The sequence below is a fragment of the Arachis ipaensis genome, chromosome B4, assembly GCF_059453495.1.
Source record: "Arachis ipaensis isolate K30076 ecotype BB chromosome B4, ASM5945349v1, whole genome shotgun sequence".
In the NCBI taxonomy this organism is placed as follows: Eukaryota; Viridiplantae; Streptophyta; class Magnoliopsida; order Fabales; family Fabaceae; genus Arachis; species Arachis ipaensis.
Window position 1 is genome coordinate 125,560,643 of NC_142439.1, and position 23,533 is coordinate 125,584,175.

Consider the following 23,533-nt stretch of genomic DNA (forward strand, 5'->3'; position numbering starts at 1 on the left):
TTTTACACATAAGATGCAACACATCAGAATATAATCTTTTTACAAAAAGAAAAAATATGATACACATCTCCTACACTAAAATCTAAAATCCAAATTCTCTCTTTTTTCTGAAGTTTTTCAGTCCAAATTCTTAAGCACAGGCCCAGAGGCCCCAATCCACTTCAGTCCTCCCCATTGAGAATTGATGTTATAATTTTTTTTTATTTCTTACCGTATTTCTTAATCTAATAGATCAAAAATTAATCCATCACAGTATTGAATTTTATTTAAAGGCATAAAACTGGATTTAAACTTTCCACACTTGTTTAAGCGGGTTAACTAACTAACAACTAGATCAAATCGAGATGTTATAATTTTTTTTTATATTGATTGAGAATTCGAGATGTTATAACTTTTTTTTTAGGTATTTAAATGGGGCAACGAGATGTTATAATTATTAATGATGATTAGTGTGTTGGGCTTTTTTGTATAATATTGGATGTGGTGGGTTATGAATTATTGGTATTCTTTTCTTTTCCTTTCTGGGCAGTGAATACTTGAGTTTGAATTTGGATTTGTATATGGAAAAAATATAAACCAAATTTATATATAACAATAATCATAAAATTTAATTTAATTATTCTTTTAGGATGTAGGTCTAAAGTTCAAATCATGATTTGAGATTTAAAAAAAGTATGTTGGAATTATAATTTAATTTTAATTTTAATTGATAAATATATAAGTTCTTTTTTATATCACCAGTTACGTCTTTTTCTTCATGAATATAATTAGTTGTATTATAGTGATAATTGTGTATGATAATATGGTAAAACTGTATTTTTGTTTTAAAAAATTATAGTTTAGAGATCATATAGGATATGTTTGGATTAGATTTGAAGTATCAAAAGTTTGTTTAGTTTTTTTGAAAGTTTTATTTTTTGGTACTCTAAACATAAATTTGATTCTACCCTTCAATCCACATTTACCAAAAGTTATAATTTATAGTTTTTACGTTCAACTTTTCAGGACTGAACTTTATTTCTATGTACCAATTGTATCCTTTGTTATTTATACGATAAATTTTGTTACTTTTTTTATAATATTATTTTTCTAATACTCTTTCATGCATATTTTTATTTTTTTTATAAATTTTTTATTATTTTTTATTTATATAAATTTTTTTATCGTTATTTTATTTTTTTTTGTATGGAATATTTTTTTGTTTTTAATTATGATTTTATTAATCCTATTAGAATATTAAAGAGTATTGAGAATACTAAAAAAATATTAAAATTTATTTAAATATCTAAAATAAAATGATAAAATAATTATTTAAATTCATATTTTTTTTTGTAATTTTTCATCTAAAAGTGATTTAAAATAATGTATTCCAAATAATATTTAGCTTATTATAATCCATTTTGAATAAAATTACCAAACATAAATCACGTTATAAAATAATATAGAACATTTTCTTTTTGTTTGACATTATAAAATGTATAGTACTCCCTTTAGTATTTTTATGTATTAAAATATATTTTATCAATATTTTATATGTTACTTTAATTTAGTAAGTAAATATTAATTTTATTATAAAATAAATTAATAAGATTTATTCAGATATTTAAAGTAAAATGATAGGATAATATAAAAAATTATTTAAATTGATGTCTCTTTTAGTAATTTTAATCTAAAAGTGATTTTGAATAGTATATTCCAAACAATATTTATTATACTATAATCCATTTTGATAGAAAGATTGCCAAACATAAATCACATTAACGCAAACTTACTTTTTATCCAAATTAAGTTTACAAAATCACTTTTATACAAATTACAAACTCCGGTTTACAAATTATAATCCAAACACACACATAGTAATTACGAGAACATCCGGCGAAAGAAAATGCATGGTTCTAAAAACCGAATCGGACCGGTCAGTTCAATCGGATTAATCGGAAACCGTTTATCTAACTGGTCCAGATAAGATCAGAAACCGTCTAGCAAAAAATCGGTGAAAAATCGGTCGAACCGGCGGTTAATTGGTGAACCATGAGAACCGTCCGGTTTTTTAAAGGGTTTTCGGTTCGGAAATAACCCCCTCTAAACGGCGTCGTTTTGTATATATAAAAAAAAAAAAAAAACTAAACGAACGAAGCCTTAAATCTTCCCCGTTAACCCATCTTCACTCTTCACTCTTCACTCTTCACAAACTCATCTCTCCTCTCTTTCGCTGGAACCATAGAAGCCACAACAAGCAACCAATCGAGCAGCCAGCCAGCCACCGCGTTCTGCAGCGACGGGTTTGAAGGCCGCGTCCTTGTCATCGCCGAGCTTGCCTTCTCTGTGTTCGCCGGTGTCGCCTCCTCTGTCGTCGCCGTTGCTCACCTTCCTCCTCGCCGCCGGTGAGTACTGACTAGTGACTACTGAGTTCTTCTGTTCTTCAATCTTTTTTAGTTTTTGTTTTTGTTCTTCTGTTCTTCTGTGCTCTGCCCTTTTGTTTCTGTTCTTTTGTTCGTCTGTTCTTCAATTAAATTTTTTATTTTTTATTCATTGAAGAATTTAGGGCAGATTTGAAGTAGGTTGATGTTCTTCAGATGCAGAGTTCTTCTCTTGACATCTTGTTCTGTTTTTTAGTTGTTTTTATGTTGTTAATTATATGATTAATCATTCTGTTATTTTAAAAGCATTTGATGTAGGTTCAATTTTTCAATTCTGCTCTGTTGTTGTAGGTTCAAATTTTTCAATTCTGCTCTGTTGATGTAGGTTCAATTTTCTCAATCTGCGACTTTCTATCTCTGAGTCGAAGCTGAGCCTCTGTTCCATCCTCTTTTCGTAGAGTTTCTTGGTCTGCGGCGACCTCTCATTGCCGTCTCTGGTCGTGGCAGCATCATAGTACGACAGCAACTCTTTCCTCCCTTCTTCATTTCCATCTTTGACTAGTACTTCAGGTTTTTGTTCTGTTTTCTCTTGCTGTTTTGTTTAGCTTTAATTCTATAGTTTGTTCTACATTAGTTTAGTTGTATTTTTTATTTCCGTTAGTGGATTCTAGGTTGTTGGAATAAGGTAGTTCAGTTTGTAGATTCTAGGTTTGTTGCAAGTTTTGAGAATTGGAAATTTGTCGGTTGGCTGATGCTTTGCTTGCTTATATAAGCTTGATTACTTCTATTTATTATTGTGTTTGGCTGTATTAAGTGTGGAAGTTGTTGAATGGGTAAGCATTACAGCTGAAGTTTGTTTGTTTATGCTGAATTTGTACATTGCATGCTAGGTGTTCGATTAAATGCCTCTGATGCTTTGAGTTTGAATTATATGTTGTAGTTACCATATAGTTTGAACCACTCTTTGTTTAGGCAAATTGTTCAAGAATAATGCACTTTGGGTTGTCTCTTGATGCTTGTTTAAGTTATGAAACTCATGTTTATCCATTGCTCATGGTAGCTCTTCATGCTTGTGCTTGATGTTATTTCTGTCATGAAAACACCTAAATGAGTGGAATGCTCAAACTTCTTGCAATTTAGGTGATTTCATAGACAAAATGCTTTAATTTTGTGAACTGGTGGTGACTTTTAATGATAAATTATGAATAATTTATTTTGTGAAATTGTTAAATTTTGAATTTTATTAGTTTAGAAATGATTGAATTTAAATTTTTAAAATTATGTATTGAATTTTTTATAATTTTACTCTATATTTAATTAAACCGGTTCAACCACGGTTCAACTCCGATTGAACCATTGAACCAGTCACTCGACCGGTTCGATGACCGGTCCGGTTCTCGCATCCTTGAGAAAATGCGACGGCTGTGACTTGTGAGTTATTATTATTATTATTATTGTTATTATTATTATTATTAGAGTTCCTTTTCTCTACTTGGCAGTTGGCAATGGCTTCCGAGTTTGCAAGCATGTTGTGTGGTGTTTCCTCCTCGGAATGACGGTGGCAGATGCTATCAAAATACTCAAGCCCTTTGTTCCCATGCCCATGAGCTTCAATAACCTTTCTTCTCTCTCTTCCTCTATACAAAGAAGAGCCTTCAATTCATATTCCCAGGTCAAATATACCAGCATTCACAATTTCTTCTTCTTGTTTTTCCAATTGTTTTGAATATGGTAGAAATATTTTTGAATATAATGAATGGGTTGTTAGATAGGATACCGTGTTTGAATCTGTAGCTACACGGTTAGTGATGCGAGCCACATGTTTGATCAAAGTTCTTAGTGAGTACTAGAAAATATGCTGCTTTTCTATTTTATTTATTTTATTTGTTCGTATGTATATATAAAATTAGTAATTAAATAGATTTGAATTACTGTGAGCTTATTGGTTATATATATATAAGAAAATGTAGGTCTTTGATCTCTGGACTCTCTTTCATTTCATGCTCTGGCTCTGTCACCTACATGTGTTCTTTTGTATGAGGAAAAAAAAAGAGATAGAAATGGAAACGAACAAAAGAAATATGTTTTCAAGAAATGAAAAAATAAAACGATTGTTTAGAATTGAGTAGAGAGAATGGAAACAGAACATGTTTCCACAAAAAATCATACCCTTAGATTGTCCCTTTTCTTCATTTTCATTTTCTTTAACACCAAACATAGTTTATTTTGGAGAAGATCAATTTTTTCCACTTATAATATTGATATCCTAGAGATGCATCAAACATCACATGAACATTAACTTGCATATTGGACAGTGTTTTAGTAACTGAAACGTAATGTTTTTCCATCATTTGGTTATTTAGGCCCAACTTACATTCTTATGTTTGAATGCTATCTTATTTTGAAGCAAATGACTCCATGTGGTACTCTAATTTAGTTGATGAAGAAATTATTAAAATGTCATGTTAAAATTTTTGAATTCTTATAGTGGTAATTAGTTTAGTTTTGTGCATTCTTTTATTATTGAAGAATTTGAAAAATGTTCTTGAAGCTCTATTATTTTTGTATTCAGGATTTTGTAAGTTCAATGATTTCTGAATGAAGGCTCACCCCTACATGAAGAGTGATATCAAAGTGTTGGATAAGCTTTGTTTACTTAATATCCATTCAAGATGTGGGTCTAAAAATTTAATATAACCCTGAACTTTTGTTGCTCATCCTCCAACCGAATGCTTACAAGTCTTTGAAACGAGTAGCAACAAAGAGACTATCTTCCCTCTAACTTGTTTGATTTTGATAAAAAGAATGGCATCAACTTTGATTTCTCGTGCTTCACATAGGTTTCTCAAATATTCTTTCCTCTCAATACAATATCCTTCCCCTTCCATCTTCAATCCTTTAATCTCCACTAAACCATCTATAAGCATAAACCGCAACTTCTATCTTTCACTCGGTCCATTTGGGCAATACCACCATCAGGATTCTAAATTTGAAGCTTTTAAAACTGTTCGAGCTCTCTCAAATTTTCAGTTTGTTCAGCACATCTCTACATCACCTTCGAGTTTAAAAGAGGGATCAGAGGGAAATAAGAATCAAAGTGGTAATGTGAGTAAAGCAAATATCTCTTGGATTGATTTGTACTTGCCTAGGCAGGTTCAGCCCTATGCACAGCTTGCTCGCCTAGATAAGCCCATTGGGACATGGTTGCTTCTATGGCCTTGTATGTGGTAAGTGTTCTATTTACTTGGCTTATGGGCATATGCCTTGTTGTCGACAAACAAGGACAGTTCAGTAATTTTATAATATGAATTTGATTGCTAATTGGAAATATATATGTTACACTCCTTGAAATAGTAATGAATGAAGGAATTTTAAAAGAAATGATCATTCTATTGATTTGTAATTTTATTCGTACAACTTAATTTATGGTAACCTGGTTGTTGAGTCTAAATTAGTATTCTTTATCTTCTTATTTAAGTTCACAAGATTAGATAAGTTAAAGTTGTTATTTGTTTATCGTTAGTACTATAAGTAGTTAAGCACCATCCATACCATACATATCCACAAGAAAAACCTTGCCTTTGTTGTGCTTTATTTCTCTCCTAAAACCAGTTCAAGCTGCACCCTTCGAATCTTTCCTACTGCATCTGCATATATATGTATGGATGTACCCAAGAACTACGAATCTTTATGGCATGGATTGTAGAACTTTATGTATATCTTCTAACATAATACATGTTATTTTGTTTTACCTTTCCTTAGTATTTTCTGCAAAGTGCTTCCCTTACAACTTTAACAAAGCCAACTATTCATGTTGACAGAAAATAATATGAATTGAAAATATAGGTTTTTTGTGGTCCAGCGAGAGGTGTTGCCTTTTCTATATTACATCATGCCTTGAAGTTGTTTCTCTCTCTTTTGTGCACTCCACTTTCTAAATTCATTCTTCTTCTATTTATTTATTTATTTACTAACTTATTTATTTATGTTTCTAATATTCAATGCCTTAGGTCAATTACGTTGGCTGCAACTCCAGGACAGCTGCCTGATTTTAAAATGTTGGCATTGTTTGGATGTGGGGCTTTGCTTTTGAGGGGTGCTGGGTGTACTATTAATGACCTCCTTGATCGCGACATTGATACAAAGGTAAATAGAAAGCTTTTATCTTTTGTATTTTTATGTAGTGAGAGATACTAAAATCGTTATTTCATGTTGTTAAGTTTTCACAAGTGCATGTTATTAGCGTAGTGTGAATGTTTAACTTGTATATTTGAATCAAGTTAAAAAAAATAATCTGAAAGCTAAGTCATGCCAAGTCTAGTGCCTTGGTATTTCACATGGCCTGTAAGTTCATGTAATTTGCATTTGAAGGTTTTTCTTTTTACTTTTTCTGGTTCGTTTTCACTGTCCCTACCCTGTTTCAAATATGATTCAAAATATAAATCTATCAATTTACTTGCATGCAACATCCCTTCGATTTTATTGCTATGGCATCACATTTCTGATTTTGTTTTAATATGAGTATTGAACATGTGATCTTATTTGATGTCATACCTACCTTGGCCATTTTACAGAACTCATTAAGCATTTTTTATTTTTTTGGGTTCAACAAAGCTGATATTAGATTCGATATTATGAATGATACTGTACATAATTGTATGATGCAGGTAGAACGTACAAAGTCAAGACCTGTGGCAAGTGGTCTTTTAACACCATTTCAGGGACTTTGTTTTCTTGGTTTTCAGTTAACTTTGGGTCTTGGGATTCTTCTGCAATTGAATAATTATAGGTTAGTGTTAACTTTGAATAGCCAAGCCTGTGATCATTATTACATCTACATGACTACATCAAGTATGAAAATTTGAGTATTGCCAAAATATTGAATGTTTGTGGTTTGTGATCTTTTTGCAGCCGTGTTCTGGGTGCCTCATCCTTGTTGCTTGTCTTCTCTTATCCCCTTATGAAGAGGTTTACATTTTGGGTATTGAATTTCCTCAATTTTAGTTTCTTCTGACAGATTTTATTGTTATCTTTGACATACAATCTCATTATGCTTTATATGGCACTCGTAAATTTTTTGTTAGCCTCAAGCCTATCTCGGGTTGACCTTTAATTGGGGCGCTTTGTTAGGATGGGCAGCAATTAGAGGAAGTCTAGATCCAACAATAGTGCTGCCACTTTATGCCTCTGGAGTTTTTTGGACACTTGTTTATGATACAATCTATGCTCACCAGGTGAAAACAACATTACTTCCCAAAGATTTTTTTCCTCTGTCTTGCTGTTTAGTTGCTGCATGATATATCCCGGTGTGGGGTGATTATCTTGACTCCAATAGTTCAATGTGTTATGAAACAAACCATAAAATGATAGACTACTTGCTACCCTCCAATACAAAATATATGATTAAAGCATTGTAATCAAAGTTCTTGGTCTCTGCGTATATTTATAACCTTGCATTCAGGATAAAGAAGATGACCTAAAAGTGGGAGTTAAGTCAACGGCTTTGCGCTTTGGTGATTTTACAAAGGAGTGGATTACTGGGTTTGGGATTGCATGCCTTGGTGGTCTTGCTCTCAGTGGCTATAATGCTGAAATAGGTATGTCTTATGAGTTATGACCCACTTTATGTTCTCTCTGTTTCGAGTTTTTAGGACTATATTTGGATTCCAATGGTTTTCCTGTTCAACCTTCTGATTCATATTTGTGGACCAGGATGGCCATATTATGCATTTCTGGCAGCTGCCTCTGGACAACTAGGCTGGCAAATATGGATAGTTGACCTCTCATCACGTGCTGATTGCAATAGCAAGTATGTTTTGGAAGTTTTTATTTAAAGTTCACCCAGAAAAGGGATTGTTGCATAAATCCATGCATTAAATTTCATTTTCACTTTCCAAAGACTAATAATTCATATGGCTTTACTGCAAGCACTTGATGATATATTTATATGCCCTCAGACCTCAGCAGATAGAAATCCCCCAAAATTCAGTGATTATTTAATTTCTCTATTGGTTACTCTTTCAATGTTATATTGATGGTTTCAGAAACTTATGATGCATCCACCTGTTCATTAGTTTACCGTAAAACGTTTAGTTCTACACTTCTAACCTCTCAATGTTGAACTTAATGAACTGACTTTTGTACCTTTTGTTCGCATCCAGATTTAATTCAAACAAGTGGTTTGGAGCTATCATATTTGGTGGAATCCTAGCTGGAAAACTTGTATCATAGGGGTAATTTGTCTGCTTGAATAGTTATTCTTTTGTCTTGTAATAATTTATCAAATTTGCATGTATTATACCAATTGTCATGAGTCATCAGTCATCGCCTTAGGATATTGTATGATTTTACTTCCTTACCACATATAACAATTTTTGCCTACAAGAAAAAGTTAAATGTTCGTGTTATTATTTCTTTTGAACCAAGTGTTGTGATTCTGAAAAACTATCTGCAAGTGTGCCCAAGGAATGGAGCAGCTTTCCTCCAATACACTATCATCATTACTTTTCAACAAATCCAATTTTATCGAAGTAATGTTGGGATTTTTTTTTTTTTTTTTTTTGACTGAATGTTGGGAAATGGTTTAATTGGAATAGCTAACACTTATATTGGACTCGAAGGGAAATGCTTAATGACAGTTGATCAATGGTTAACTAGTTGAGCTACTTGATTGCCTTATCATTACAAGGTAGATAACTTCTACTTATGATTATTACGTTAGCAGGGCATTTTTCATGAAGGAAAAATTACTCATCGAAAAACCAAAAATTCAACTGACGAGAGACAAGGTTGAATGTCATTAGAAGGTACATGGTTTCTTGGTATTCATGTTGCAATTTTAGTAGTCTGAAATCTTAAACCAATGGTGTGTCAATCTAAGAAAGTAAGTCTATGATCCTAAGATCAGATCATTCTAAGCATCTTGCATTTTTAATTTGGTGGATTATGAAGCTTCCTCTTGGTGATTTATCTGTGTAGGACACTAGTTTAGCAGCTGAAATCATACTTAGGATATATTTGTAAAACTGGAGTAAAAATTTTCATGGATGAATTTGATATGTGAAATTGCACATGGAGTTCATCCTTGAAAATTCCACTCCATTTTTACTTACAACTAAACATACTCTTCAGGTGTGTTTGTCTGTTGAGAGAAAGGAAGGGAAGAGAACGGTTTGAAGGATAGAATGGAGTTATATCAAGTTCCTCTATCCTCTCTTTCTCTTCAAAATCTCAACTCACAAACACACTATTAGTGAGAAGAAGGAGGAGGAAGAGAAAATGTTAGGACATTCAAGTTCAACTGCCAAGACTAATTATCAAAGGCAGAGAAAAATTTGGGACCAACTTATTTACACTTTGTGATCACCTGAACTGAAAGGTTAGAGCACATGATGCTGTAAAAGGCTCAACTATGCAGAAGAAGAATATCTATGAGACAGAATATTTCCTACTCCTACCAGTTTTTCCCTCTGAAGCCCTAGACTTCCTACTTGATTTTTGGCACTTTCTGCCACCTTGACTGCTGAAAATCCCAATTCTCCCTATCCCTTTGGAGAGGGAGGTCAAGAATGTTCTTCCATTTCCTGCTTTATCAATCATGCCTTGTTTCATGAACATCTGCTCCTTCTCTAACTCACTTAGCCTCACCCTCATCCTTGAAATCTCAAGCTTCAGCTCCCGGTTCTCTCTTCGCAGAGAAGCATAATTATCTCTTGGGGACATAGCAGCACTTGGAATGCCACTGCTTATTCTCTGTGACAATAGACCATCTCCTGAACTCCCTGACACTGCATTCTTCAACCGTAGTTGCTCGCAGTACAGGACTTGCACCACCATCTGCAGTGGAAGTCTATCATTCTGTGCAGCATGGTTGCATGCTTCTTGAGACAGTTTCTGACAATCTATAAACTTGCAAATCTTCTTGCATTCTTGTTCTGTTAGAGCTGGATGAGCCTGAACAAGGAGGAAAAAGTAATATTATCCAAATGCAAAAGAAAAAAAAATAACAAATATAACCAATGCTGCATGGTTGATTGGTTGAGAATGAAATTTAAACTATGTTGCATAAAATTTTGCAAAGGTATAATAGGGTAGGGATACATATACTATATCTGCTATATATAATGGGAATATATAAAAGTTTCGGTTTAAAATTCCCTTCTTTATATATATATACATAAAAGTAGATTTTATAATTTTTAGGATTTGAACCTAAGACTTCTTAGATATAATGTAAGGTATTTTTCATCTTGTAATTACAAATTCATTATTTGGATACATATTTAATAGACAAAAGAGTGAACCAATAGACACGGTTAATTCCTATTAATATACTAGTGGTATATTCTTTAAGATTATAAATAAAAGAAAATTGTAATGTAAAATAGGCATAATTTGGATAATATGTGAGTGCAAATATCTAGAGAGAGAGAAGATATGAAAGAAGACCATTTATGAGTCCAAAGCAAATGTACCTTGAGATAAATATCCACAGCTCTATAAAGGCCATCATCAATTACACGAGCATACTCAGGTAGTATCTCAATCAAACCAACAAATTTCTGCATGCTTAAGTAAGGATCGGTTGCAATTTCTGCAAGATAAGCATCAATAAGCTGCCCTACTTTTAGCAGAGAACCATGGCTACTAGTTGAGCCGAAACCATCGGAATCATATCCGTAATCATCAGCTTCTTCCTCCTCAATCCGCTGCAAGAAATTCTCCAGCAACCTGTGAACTGTATCAACATCAAACAAGGAGTCTCCACTCTGCAGAGACGGTATGAGAAGGTCGTCGAGCGAAACGGTTTCCAACCTCAATGAGATTCTCCTTTCAAGTTCAAGCCTACATGGAATTGCTGCACCCAAAATGATAGCCATCTTCAACATTCCAAACATAAATGTCAGTGGAATTGAAGAGTTTTTATCTGCTGGCATGAGACTCACAAGAGTTTCCACAATAGTCCTCTGGTCCAATTCCATTGTTGTTGGACTTGAATTCGCCCTGGAAGGATTCAAGAACTGGCTTTTACCAATACCCTTGAGTGATGATTGAGCATAATGCATAAGTGAAGCCATGATGCTCTCTGATCTAACTCCCATTCTCCCCATGGCGCATATAACTCGCTGGAAGAAATCGATACACAAGACCGATAGATCCTCGACCCACCATGCAATGACACAATCCTCCTTTAGCTCTCTGGACTCGCCGTCGCACTCTAGCCGAGATAAACCGGAAGCTAGCTGCTCCTTGCATGCATTCATTGCTATGGATTCCACACACCTTCTTGGAATTTCAATCTGCTCCACTAGTGGTGGTAACATCTCACAGGTGGATAAAACTTCCACTGATTTCTGAAGATCTTGAAAAACAATGTCTTTCAGATAAGATTCTGTTCTTGAGATGAGGTTTTGGTCTTTGTATTCCTCTGTCATTTCAAGGTACTCAGCAGCGCAACGTAGCCTCGTAACATTGAATGTAGTGATCTCAAAATTCATGCCATAGCAAAACTTCATGGCTAGTTCAAATGTTTGGTGCCCCCCTGGGAAATTGAGGAGTTCCAAGCTTGAAACGGTTGAAACCTTGGCATCAGCAACCATTTTTCGGATCTTGCCACTTAGAGTCACCAAGGGAAACTTCATGAATCAAGACAAAGTAACAGGTTAATTTTATTTTCAATTGTGAATTTAACGAGAACATGCCTATGAATTTTCTTAGAGGAAAAAAAAATCTGATTTTACCTTATGCAGCAAAAATGATTCTCCATCAACTACAATTGTAATGTCACCGGCAACGTCGGCAAAAATTCTGCAATTAAAAAGAACAATATGACAATTACTTTCAATCTGTCACAAAATCTTATTAAGGGAACATGATCTCAAAAATCTTGTACATCTTTTGATTCCTTCTATCCTAACAAACTATCAAGCACAGTTCTTTGAAATCATCAAGCATGCAATTTTACTAGAATTATTTTCATGAGAATGTAGATCCTTCTTAAACTCATGTTGCATATTTAGTTCTCACTTCAAGATTAATATAAATAATATGCATAGTCTAGAAACCATTTTTGTTTAGAAGAAGTACCTTGTAGTGAATGAGTTACAGAACTTAGGAGTAGTGGCTGGAGAGCGTTTAGAAGAGAGTGATGAATTCTCAGAAACCATTTTTGTTTTTTAAGTTCTCTTTTCCTTTTTCTAATTTTCTTCCTCCTCCTTCTACTACCTCAGCTGTGAAAATGTTTCAGAAATAGCAACACAAAAAGAAAAAGCTTTGTTGAGAGTGAAATTAAACTAAGGAATAATGTGTACGGCTAAGATTGTTTTGTTGAGGAATATTTTGGAACTATAACACTCTCCTCTTCTCTCACACTCACACAGTCACACCAAATATAGCATTCAATTATTATTCACAACACATTTCACAAATTGCCATGACATGACAGGAAGGAACGCATAATGATGCTTTTCTTTCTTTCTTTCTCTCTTTTCGTTTTCATCAAAACATGAGATGTTTGGTGTAGTCAGCCTATGGTCTTATTCTCAGACCCATCTTTTGCTTTTTGGCTGCTTTTGTTTCCCACTTTTGCATTATATTACTATCATCGTTCAACATTATTTTATTTCATACCAGCTAATATTAATGGGTTTCGAAAAAAAAAATTGTTATTAAAAATAAAAAAAATATATTATAAATTTTAAATCTTAAATTCTAATCTAACTTTAAATTTTATTAGTATAACACTCTTTAAGGATGAGTCTTATAAAATACCATAATATATACTATATACGTAGTATATACACATTCATATTTACATGTTATATCATCTAAGAAAAATATATACCATGACTAAATAAAATATAAATTATATAATTATATAAACACATAAAAAACTCATAATGTAATCAAGTATTAGTGTTGGTATTGGACATAAGACTTTACACTTAAAAAGAGACCGAGTGATATGCCAAGATTTTGGCAACAGGGGAGTGCCTCTCCCTGTGTGTGTGTGTGTGTGAATATGCTTTCTTGGTATTCGGCTTTTTGAAATGGGCAAAGACAAATAAACGGTGGATTTATGGCATTTAACTATGCCAATTACTCAATCACAGTTACACGCATTATTATAGCATAAAACGTGTCCCTTCAAAAATCAAATTTACAGCCTTGCTTCTTTCCCTGTTATTTGCAGCTTTGAATGTTCTCTTTTGGGAATATGCATATAAGACTGTTAATTATTGGAGACATTTGTACAAAGCGGTTACGATGGAATTCAAAGTTCATACATATGACAATTATTGTGGTGATACCATTCTTTGTGTCAACTTTATGCTTGAGACCATTTTAAACGCATTAGTCTAGTTTAAAAACTAAAAATGTTTAGGGCCCTTTGGGAAACTCTAGAAGTAGCTTTTTTTTACTTTTGACTTATGAAAAGTAGTAGTATTAATGTCTGGTGCAATTTTCAAAACCAAATTGCAATTTTCTAAGAAGCTATTTTGTAGCTTATAGAGAAGTTAAAAAAATGACTTCTCTCATAATACTTCTACTTTTCATTACATTTCTATAAAATAAGTAATTTTAGAGTTAAAAATTCAAACACAGAATAACTTATTTATAAGTTATTTTTAACAGAGTTATTTATTGTTTAAGTTATTTTATCAAAAGGAACTTAATTATTGTTTAAATCTCTACAAAACACTTGTTATAATTTTAAGAAAAGTACATTTTCAAGTTTTTAATATTGAATTTAATTTTGAAGTATTATTAGTGTAAATAAATTTTGAATTTGCATCCAAATTATATATAATTATGCCAATAAAATTAAGTCTTTTTTATATTGATATTGCGTGAATTATATATATGATTAGATGATTTTTCTGTAGTATGATTAGATTTTTATTTAAAGCATTGCAAATATTTTTTATTATTTTAACTTAATAATTAATAATGTCTTTTTTTTATGGTATTTTCTAACTTAGCATGTTAAAGATTAATTTCCGCAACTTCGAATTCTATATAATTACTTTTTTAAAGAGTAAATAATCATTTCTAATCATGAGATGCCGACAAAAATGACCATGAAAAGTTAAAACTAAGAAGGTCTTCAATGATGTGGAGGAGGTGGTTAGAGGGACGGGTGGGGAAAGAAATAAAGCGGTGGTGGTGTTAGAGTTGGTGATAATGGAAGGGAAAGAAAGGTGAGGGGGATGGTGGTGGTGGAATGGGGTTGTGATGACGGAGAAGGATGGAGGGTAGAAGCAGAGGCAGAGGGAGCGGCAATTAAATTATTAAGGTAAGGGATTGAATTTAGAGATAAAGGAAGATGAAATGTTAGGGGTATTTACGGAATTATGAACAAAAATTTAATAATTGATCATTTTTGTCGAACAAAACTTATTTTATATGGGTATAATTTTAGTTTTAATTTTCATAGTTAATTTTGTCAGCATCTAAATCTTTTAAGATAAAAAATGACTATTTACTCTTTTCTAAAAATAAAAGATGGAAGTACTAGTAAAAGATAAATTTGTCATTTTTAATTATAAAAGACTAGACAATAACTTTAATCATAATTGATTTATATATTTTATGATTACAATTGTGTGCCTTCAAATCTTTTATAATAATACAAAATGAGACTTTATAAGTTTAAGTCTTTGAAAACAGAATAAAAAATGGATAGAATTCATAGTTTGCCAAAAAAAATATTTTTATTTTAAAGAGATCATTATTATTTGAAAATCTATTTGGATGACATTAAATATATGATTAGCTTATCCGATATTATTATAATCATTGATAAGTAAAAGGAGTATATTGTTCTTAGAAAATGTATCACTTTAACAATTCTAACAATTTATTTAATCAATAAAAATTGTGATCCTCTTTTTTTTTTTTTTATTTCTATCCATATTAGCCAAATCAATGTTTTGATTTTCTGTTGAATATAATTTTAATAAGTCTTAAATGAACTTCCAAAAATTTAATGTAAATAAACGAATTTTTATCCTATATTTTTGAATTATATATTCTCTCGTTTAATTATGTTCATTGAGTAAATAGAATTTATTCTTTTGAAAATTATATATAAAAAACTTTATAGAGAATAAAATATTAGCATATTGCACTAATCATGGAATCCAAAATGTTGATATGATAATAAGTTGCCGTGATATCAAGTTACCATGCAGTAACGTGATTATATTGCGGTTGAAAAAAAGCAAAAGGTGTTTGAGTTGTTGATAGGGAGGGCATTCCAGAATCCATAAATAATAACATTGAGCTTTGCATTTGAGGAACAAAAACAATGGAAGGAAGAAGGGTCAAATGGTCAATGTAAGTTGATGAAGAAAAGAAAAAGGAAGAGAGGATGTGATTGGAAAAAGATAATTAAAGTGTTGTTAGGGACACACATACATCTGACATGAACATGGATCGATGCTATCTCTAATAAGGTGTCACGGAACTCAATAAAGATGCAATTATTACAGACAGCACCAACTTCTCTCTCTCTCTCTCTTGTTTACAAGAATAACAGACACAAAATCTTGTTTTTGAGAAATAGTGTTTTAAAACACTAATTTATATATTTTGTTTGTTATATAAAAGACATAAAGATATTAATAAGAAATATATTTTGTTTTTTTATTATTTTTATTAAGTTTTTAATAATTATATTTTTATTATTTTTTAAATTGTGTAAAGAAAAGATAAATTAAATTTTCTATTATTTATCTTATTTTATATTTAATTTATTATCTAACAAAATATTAAATATTAATTTTTGTATTTTTATTTTTTATATTTTATTTTCATTGATTTATCTTATTCTATTCTAAAAAATAAGTATAACTATTGTGTATGAGCTTTATATTTGTATGAAAAGTAATTAAGACTAGTTCCTTTATATAAAAATATAATAAATTGTATTTATATTTAATCAATTATTATTTTAATCAATTTTATTTTAAATTTCTTTTTTCATAATACTAGTATATGTATTTGTATTTTGTACGAAGTAATATTAGCATAGTATTAATAAATAGGTGAAAAGTATTTATTTAATATATATAATTAATTATTTTAATATTTAATATTATTATTATATAAATTTTATATTAATATATTTTAAATATTAGATATTTAATATTAATTATAATTTATTATTTATAATAAATAATATTTAATATTAATTAGAATTATTATTTAATATTAATATATTTATTATAATATATTATATTATTTATTATATATTAATAATATTAATATATTAAATTATATTATTATAATTTATAGTATATTAGTTTATATTATTAATTTATATTTATTTTATATAAATTTATTATATAATTAATATATTATATTATATATATAGTAAATTAATATTATAATATATTATTATTAGAATATATATTAAATATTATAATTATATATTAAATATTTATTAAATATATTTATATTATTTATATATATATAAATTATATTATTTTATATATAATTAATTAATTATTTAATTTAAGTTAATATATAAAATATATGAATTAAAAAATGAAAATACATAAAATAATTGTCACTATAAAATGTTTACAAAATAAAATTAAATTTAAAGTTTAACTGTTTTTAATATTATATCTATTTTTAAAATAGAATAATTGAAATATTTATATTAATTCTTTTATTAAAAATTTTGTGTAAATTATATTGATGATTAAACTTGAAAATATCCTTAGCTTCCTTAATTCATCTAAACCAAATCCTTCTTTAATTGATGTGCAAGAGCAAAACTTTCAAGTAATTTTTATTCTTAACTTCTGAAAATACCACATGTAGTTAGCCATGTATAAAAATCGGTCGGAAAAAGTATTTTTTAACATATGCTAAAATTTACTCTTGAAGCTTATTTATTATAAGTTTATAACATTTTCACTATTAGTTTTAAGTTTAATTATATTTTGGATCTTACAGAATAATATATTAATATTTACTAGATATAATATTTAAAAATAAAAATAAAATTTTTTCATTCTAATATTTCGTCTCAATTTAATTAAAATTTTATATTATTTTAATTATTCTATCAAAATAATTATACAAATGATAAAAATTTGTTGATTTTTTATTAAGATGATACTATTTTTTTAAAGTGCAGTTGATTTTATTTTATCTATTAATTTTAATATAAATTTTAATTTCAAATTAATTTATTTCTTAAAATTATCAAAAATAATATTTTAAAAATATTATATTAGAATTGTTCTTATTAAGGCAAAAAATGCTATTATAGATAATTATTTTTATTAAAATTTATTTAGAATGACTTTATTTATTGATAAGATATCCATTCCTAGAAAAGCAACATGACATTATTTCCAAGCCTCTTTGTCTGTAGCCTTGTATATAACGTTCATTGAATTGATCAATATTCATATTAGTTTGTGTGAGACAAACCAAAACAATCTATACTATTTAATAATTTCGAGCTAAAGAGATTTAATTATTCTGTATATTCTCTTTATCTATAAAAATTGAATCTGAATTAAGATATTTTTTTGCTCTCCAATAATGACAGTAACATAGTTAATGACCTAAATTTGTAGATAGGATGGTATAATCTAACAATTTGTAAATAAAGCATTCTACAATCATGTATTGTACTATCATCTTTTGTTACCTATGAGTTAAATTCATGTGAAAACAAAATAAAAATAAAAACCAATCAAAATTACTAAGTGATAGTTTTATATCAAGAACAAATAGTATCTAATTAATATAATAAACAATTAGTAAAACATAATCACAAACATAAAATTAAGAGTGTGTTTCATTAAATTAAGGTGAAAACTCAAGTGCAGTCGACTTCAAGTGAAGTTGATATCTGAGAGTCGTTAGATGATTTGACTGATCTGACTAAATTTTCATCTAACGACTTTCAGATATCAACTTCACGTGACTTCACTTGAGTTTTCACCTTAAATTAATTTTTTTTATATTTTTTAGTATATTTAACAAAATTTTAATAATAAAAATAAAAATACTAAAAAAAAATAAAAACATCTTATTTTAAAAGTTACAATTTATATAATTTTAAATTTTTTATTAAAAAATATTTTTAATATAAATAAATATTTTTATATTATTATATCTAAATATAATTATTAAATAAAAAATATTTTTATATAAGATATCCAAATATAAGATTTTTTTTTAAAAGAGTTTTTTTAAAAAATAACTTAATTTTTTTTAAAAAAAATTCATCCAAACAAATTCTAAAATATTTGTGTATTTTATTTTAGTTTACAGAAAAAAATAATTTTTTTAAATTTATTTATGTATAAAGTCCTTTAAATAAAAGTGAAAAAAAAAAGAGAGAATAAAAAAAAAGATAAAAATAAAAAGCCAAGCGAGCAGATAAATAGATGTATCATATGAAATATGGCTATGAATAATGATATTATGGTTTCCATATCGTGTGAGTAATAATCCTTAATCAGTTTATGGGTTGTGTTGGGTTGGGTGGCTCAAAACAATGCTAATCCTCAACCTCACTCCTCTTCCTTCCTCGTAAGTTTTCTTCTTTTTTTTGTTCTCCTCTCAACCTTAATTGTTGTCCAATTTTTTTTCTTTTTTCTTTCCGTTTAGTTAGTTAGTTAGTTGTTCTTCTTGTTGTAGGTTCTCTGTTGCAAATTGCCCACTGTTTATTCAGAAAACACAGTTATTGATTCCTTCCAATCTTAGTTACTCCTTTTCTGCTACAGGTTCTCTCTTATTCTCACTCTCTTGCTTCATGTGGGTATTATGATTATTATTATGCCATCATTTTTTGTTTGTCAAGTTTTGATTTTTAATTTGTGGGTTATGTTGTGTGTTTTGTGTTTTTGATGCAGAAACCAGAAAGTTGAAGACTTTTCAGCTCAAGGCTGGATTTTGGGAGTCAATTAAATCTGGGTATGTTGCAATTTGATTGAAAAAATGGAATAGAAAATGGCATTATGTTTGGACATTGTATTTATTAGTCTTGGATTGCACAAAATCTATTGGATATTCAATGGAAACATGACTACTTTGTGGCTTATATTGCGGTTTGCATTGTGATTGTGGGAAAACATGGATCATATGATTGTAAGCGGATCACAATTTAAATCTGGAAGCCTTAGTTTGGTAAAATTGTTATCATGAAGGAAGGATAATTAACATGTTGGAGTAGTTACTTTTTCCTTCAATTTGCAGGGGTGGTTCTTATATAGTTATATTTGCCGGTTGTCATTTGATTTTGTAGCTCTGGTAGGTACACTTTCGACGAGTTTTGTTGTATAGAAATTTTTGCTTTGATTAATGTAATCTTTTTGTGTTCCCTAGTAATGCTTTATAAGACTGAATGCCAAGACAGCCTTCTGTATAAGGAATGTTTTGTATAGAACAAAGAAGTTATAGCAGTTCTGAATGTATTAGTGGAATCTGAGGTTCTGGGGTGGAATTCAACCTCAGAAACCGGAAATTGGTGTGCGTTACAATATGAAATAGCAGAAAATAGAAGAAACAATATGTAAATTGTCCTGGGTAGTATAGAGACCCTTCGTCCTCACATTCCTTTCTGAACAAAATGACCTAACTAACTCTCCTCACTCCCTCGCATATATAAAGCCTTGTTCTTCATCCCCAAATCTTCACATGATCTCAGTCTCCTTCCTCATCATGACTAAATTAATAGAGAGGTTTTGTACAGTATAGGGCCTTCATCACAAAATATATAAATTAGAGAGACTTGGCTGAAAAACGTGTCTATAGGGTCTTTTGTCATGCATTTCATGCTCGTCATCATCTATCCAAACAAGATACCAGTACATAACTTGTGTTTTTGTCTCTGTCTGTTGTTAATTCCAAACAGAATACTAATACTATTCTTTTAAGTCTTTGTCTCTTATTTTCCTTTCTCTTTCTCTGTTTCGGTGTATCTGTCTCCGGATAGAATCCAAACGGAGCCTAGGACCTTATTGAAATTTGTACACAATATATAGGATCTAATTGAAGATTGAATGAAACTATATGAACTTCTTGAATAATTTAACCTCCTATCAATTACATATGATATATTGACCAATAGTGTATCTCTTATCTTGAAAGTTCCTTTGCTTGTTCTCCTTCTCAGGTTGATTAAGAACAACACTACACAAGTTGTTGATCCACCCAACATAGATGAAGAAGATGAAGAACCTTTGCCTCAAGAGTTTGTCCTTGTTGAAAAGACTGAACCTGATGGAACAATTGAGCAAATAATATTCTCTTCAGGTGGAGATATTGATGTTTATGACCTTCAAGCTCTCTGTGACAAGGTGTGTATCTAATGCATCTTTACTCATGCATTAATGTTTCTATTATCGTGTTTGTTTGGTGTAATCGTGCATATGCTAGCCTTGGAATTCATCTAAATCTTATCTGAAGAATTGATGAAAATCATCAAGAACTTCCTTTATTACATCTTTGGACTGATAACAATAATTAATTTCTTGTTCAATATTCTAGTTTCCTTTACAATTAACAACATAAAGAACTTGTTTACCTGTTTACATCATTCATGGAAATAGTTTACTTAAATCCAAAATTTCAGTACTGAATTGGCCCTTTTATTTTATTTTTTTCTTTTTCTCAATAAACAAACCCGCACTCATATGACGAGTGGTTAATCTCTTTAACAGGTAGGGTGGCCACGGAGGCCATTGTCGAAATTAGCTGCTGCTTTAAAAAATAGCTATATTGTAGCCTCATTGCATTCTGTAAGAAAGTCTCCGGGGTCAGGTAAAAATAATATGATTCCTTTCTGTGTCCTGCGTTTACATTGACTATTCAGTTGTTATGCTATTTCTTTGTGCCTGTGGTTATCCAAACCTATTTGATGAACATTTTGGTGTACTTGGCGAAGTTATTTCACAGAGGGGAATGAACAAAAGAGATTAATCGGCATGGCTCGTGCTACTTCAGACCATGCCTTCAATGCCACAATTTGGGATGTCCTAGTTGATCCTGGTTACCAGGTATTTTCTGTCAACCAAACATTAACTTCAATTTTGGTGCTGCTTACCGAAAGAGTTTACATTTGGTGTCTATAACTCTATTTGAACTTATAACATAAAAATTAAGCTATAATTTTTAAGGCAAAGAAAGAACAATTCCAATAAGCAATAACCTTTATCATGCTTTATGCGCAACTTATATTCTGTTGTTTGCTTGAAAGTATGTTGGGTAAAATAAATGCACTTGAATTCAGAGGAAGCTAAGCTTGTATGCATATAAAGTGGTGTCGAATTCAGGCATTTCTGCTAAATCATTTTTGTGCTTGAGTACCTCGTGTTAGCTGAAGTACTGGTTATTGATGTCATTGTAACTTGTATAGGGCCAAGGTCTTGGTAAAGCTCTTGTAGAGAAACTGATTCGAGCTCTTTTGCAAAAGGACATCGGCAATATAACTCTGTTTGCAGATAGTAAAGGTATAACAACATTCGCAAAGTTTACACTTATTATCATCGACAATGTCCGATATAATAGAACTTGACTGCTATGTCATTAGTGGTTAGATATTTTGTGTGCTTGCACTATCATTTCGATAGTTTGGCCTTAGGGTAAATTACACTGACCTTCTTGAAGTTAGTTAATATTACACGGCGACAGGCCTTAATTTTTCATGCCTACATTGAGTCATTGACTTTTCCTATGGGAAGGTGAGCCTTATGTTTATAAGAGAAATCAACATCATGTTTATAAAATATAAGGTAAGAAGGTGGAAACTCACATACATTTGTCTTTATGTGAAGTTGTTAGTTGAGACCGTTAGATAACAATTTAGTCAAACATGTCAAATTATCTAATGGTTCTTAATTAATAACTTCACATGAAGATAACTGCATGTGAGAATATTGAGTGTCGTATAACTTAACCTTAGGAGAATTTGTAGTAAATTTAGGAATTTACCCTAAAATATTTAAGGGGCATGTTAGGAATATCCTCGGTTAGGAGTATCATCGTGCATGTTACTTCGTTAAACGTGTTCTTCGATCCGTCTATCATTGCCTCTTGTTGATGGCCTGCACACTATGAACATTCTGCTATTCCTTTAGTTCAACATTTGATTGGAAAGTTAGGGTTTCATTTCATGCTTGGAGTTTCACATTTTCTTTTGTATGTTGAATGCAGTTGTGGATTTCTACCGGAATTTAGGTTTTGAAGCTGACCCTGAAGGCATAAAAGGCATGTTTTGGTACCCAAATTACTAATTGCAACCATTGATTAACTTTGCAACCAATGTGTATGCAAGTTTATCTTTTGATTTTATAATATGAAATTACACAGAATTGACATCAATTTGTAATTATTATTATTGCGTTAGGCGCTAGTATTTTTCCTTTTTATATCCAAATTATTTGATTAAAGAATTAGATTCACATATAAAAACTTGAGTATTTACTTTATACCTGAAAAAAAAATGTGACAATGTTGGTTATCTCTTGGTACCTGCTTGGTTTGGGAGTAAAAGGGGGTGAAAATTTCATTAATCAAATGTTATGTATGATATTTTTTTTGTGTGGACGGATAAATACTTATATAGGATTTTTTTCTTTTAACTCAACAAAAGAATTGTGTGATCTTTTTAATGATTAAGAATTTATATATTTAATTTTGATTATTGAGTTATGCAGTTTCTATAAAATAAAAAATCTGTTTGTCATTTCATTATATAGAAATATTATCTATGAAAATTCACCCTCTACTCTATTTTACATTCATTCCAATACCAGACTGACCGTTCCACTCCTTTTTTTTTTATGCATAATGTATAATCAAATAATATTTTTTATTGTTGGACGAAATTTTTTTGAATCGAAAGCTCAACACAATAAAATGGAGTAACAAAGCAAAGAATATAAGACAAGAAAACTAAAAGTAATCCTTAGTCATTTTTGATAATGTTATCAACAACAAGAAATAATTAAATATCATTTTACTCTTTATAACTCTTAATTGACCTATTAATTATTTTTGCAACACTTGCTTCTTGATTTCTGAAGATTCTGTCATTCTTTTTTAGCCGAGTACTCTAAACGATAGTAAAAAATCAATCAACCATTTGTTACGTTTTTTCTTTCTAACAAGACCTATTCAATTTTCAAAATGTTGGTTAA

At 30.2% G+C, this 23,533-nt stretch overlaps 3 protein-coding genes across 9 annotated transcripts; 2 read left to right on the plus strand and 1 right to left on the minus strand.

Annotated features, from left to right (window-relative positions):
- Positions 1 to 2,171: 2,171 nt before the first annotated feature.
- LOC107639731 (4-hydroxybenzoate polyprenyltransferase, mitochondrial) lies at positions 2,172 to 14,731 on the plus strand. Of its 7 annotated transcripts, XR_015880808.1 has the most exons (13): positions 2,174 to 2,384; positions 2,746 to 2,930; positions 3,860 to 4,032; positions 4,933 to 5,587; positions 6,371 to 6,506; positions 7,028 to 7,149; positions 7,272 to 7,341; positions 7,445 to 7,594; positions 7,822 to 7,957; positions 8,073 to 8,169; positions 8,522 to 8,593; positions 9,085 to 9,166; positions 13,552 to 14,731. XR_015880808.1 is itself a non-coding variant. In XM_088483621.1 (12 exons), the coding sequence occupies exons 4-11, from the start codon at positions 5,166 to 5,168 to the stop codon at positions 8,589 to 8,591; spliced, it is 1,203 nt and encodes a 400-aa protein (XP_088339747.1). In that variant the 5' UTR covers positions 2,174 to 2,384; positions 2,712 to 2,874; positions 3,860 to 4,032; positions 4,933 to 5,165; the 3' UTR covers positions 8,592 to 8,593; positions 9,085 to 9,310. The 7 variants fall into 7 exon arrangements, 6 of the variants coding, with proteins under 6 accessions (XP_016198797.1, XP_088339747.1, XP_088339745.1 ...); XM_088483621.1 differs by lacking the exon at positions 13,552 to 14,731 and having other exon boundaries at positions 2,712 to 2,874; positions 9,085 to 9,310; XM_088483619.1 differs by lacking the exon at positions 13,552 to 14,731 and having other exon boundaries at positions 9,085 to 9,310.
- On the minus strand, positions 9,653 to 12,889 carry LOC107636965 (Phototropic-responsive NPH3 family protein). Its single transcript, XM_088483615.1, has 4 exons — positions 12,447 to 12,889; positions 12,101 to 12,167; positions 10,835 to 11,995; positions 9,653 to 10,313 (listed from the first exon to the last, which is right to left on the minus strand). The coding sequence occupies exons 1-4, from the start codon at positions 12,524 to 12,526 to the stop codon at positions 9,789 to 9,791; spliced, it is 1,833 nt and encodes a 610-aa protein (XP_088339741.1). The 5' UTR covers positions 12,527 to 12,889; the 3' UTR covers positions 9,653 to 9,788.
- A 4,042-nt stretch (positions 14,732 to 18,773) lies between the features above and the next one.
- Positions 18,774 to 22,861, plus strand: NSI (nuclear shuttle interacting). The gene is made up of 8 exons (XM_016343314.3): positions 18,774 to 18,923; positions 19,032 to 19,117; positions 19,247 to 19,307; positions 20,509 to 20,692; positions 21,056 to 21,155; positions 21,291 to 21,391; positions 21,751 to 21,844; positions 22,548 to 22,861. Exons 1-8 carry the CDS (start codon positions 18,889 to 18,891, stop codon positions 22,625 to 22,627), a joined length of 741 nt encoding a protein of 246 aa, XP_016198800.1. The 5' UTR covers positions 18,774 to 18,888; the 3' UTR covers positions 22,628 to 22,861.
- The last annotated feature ends 672 nt before the right edge of the window (positions 22,862 to 23,533 follow it).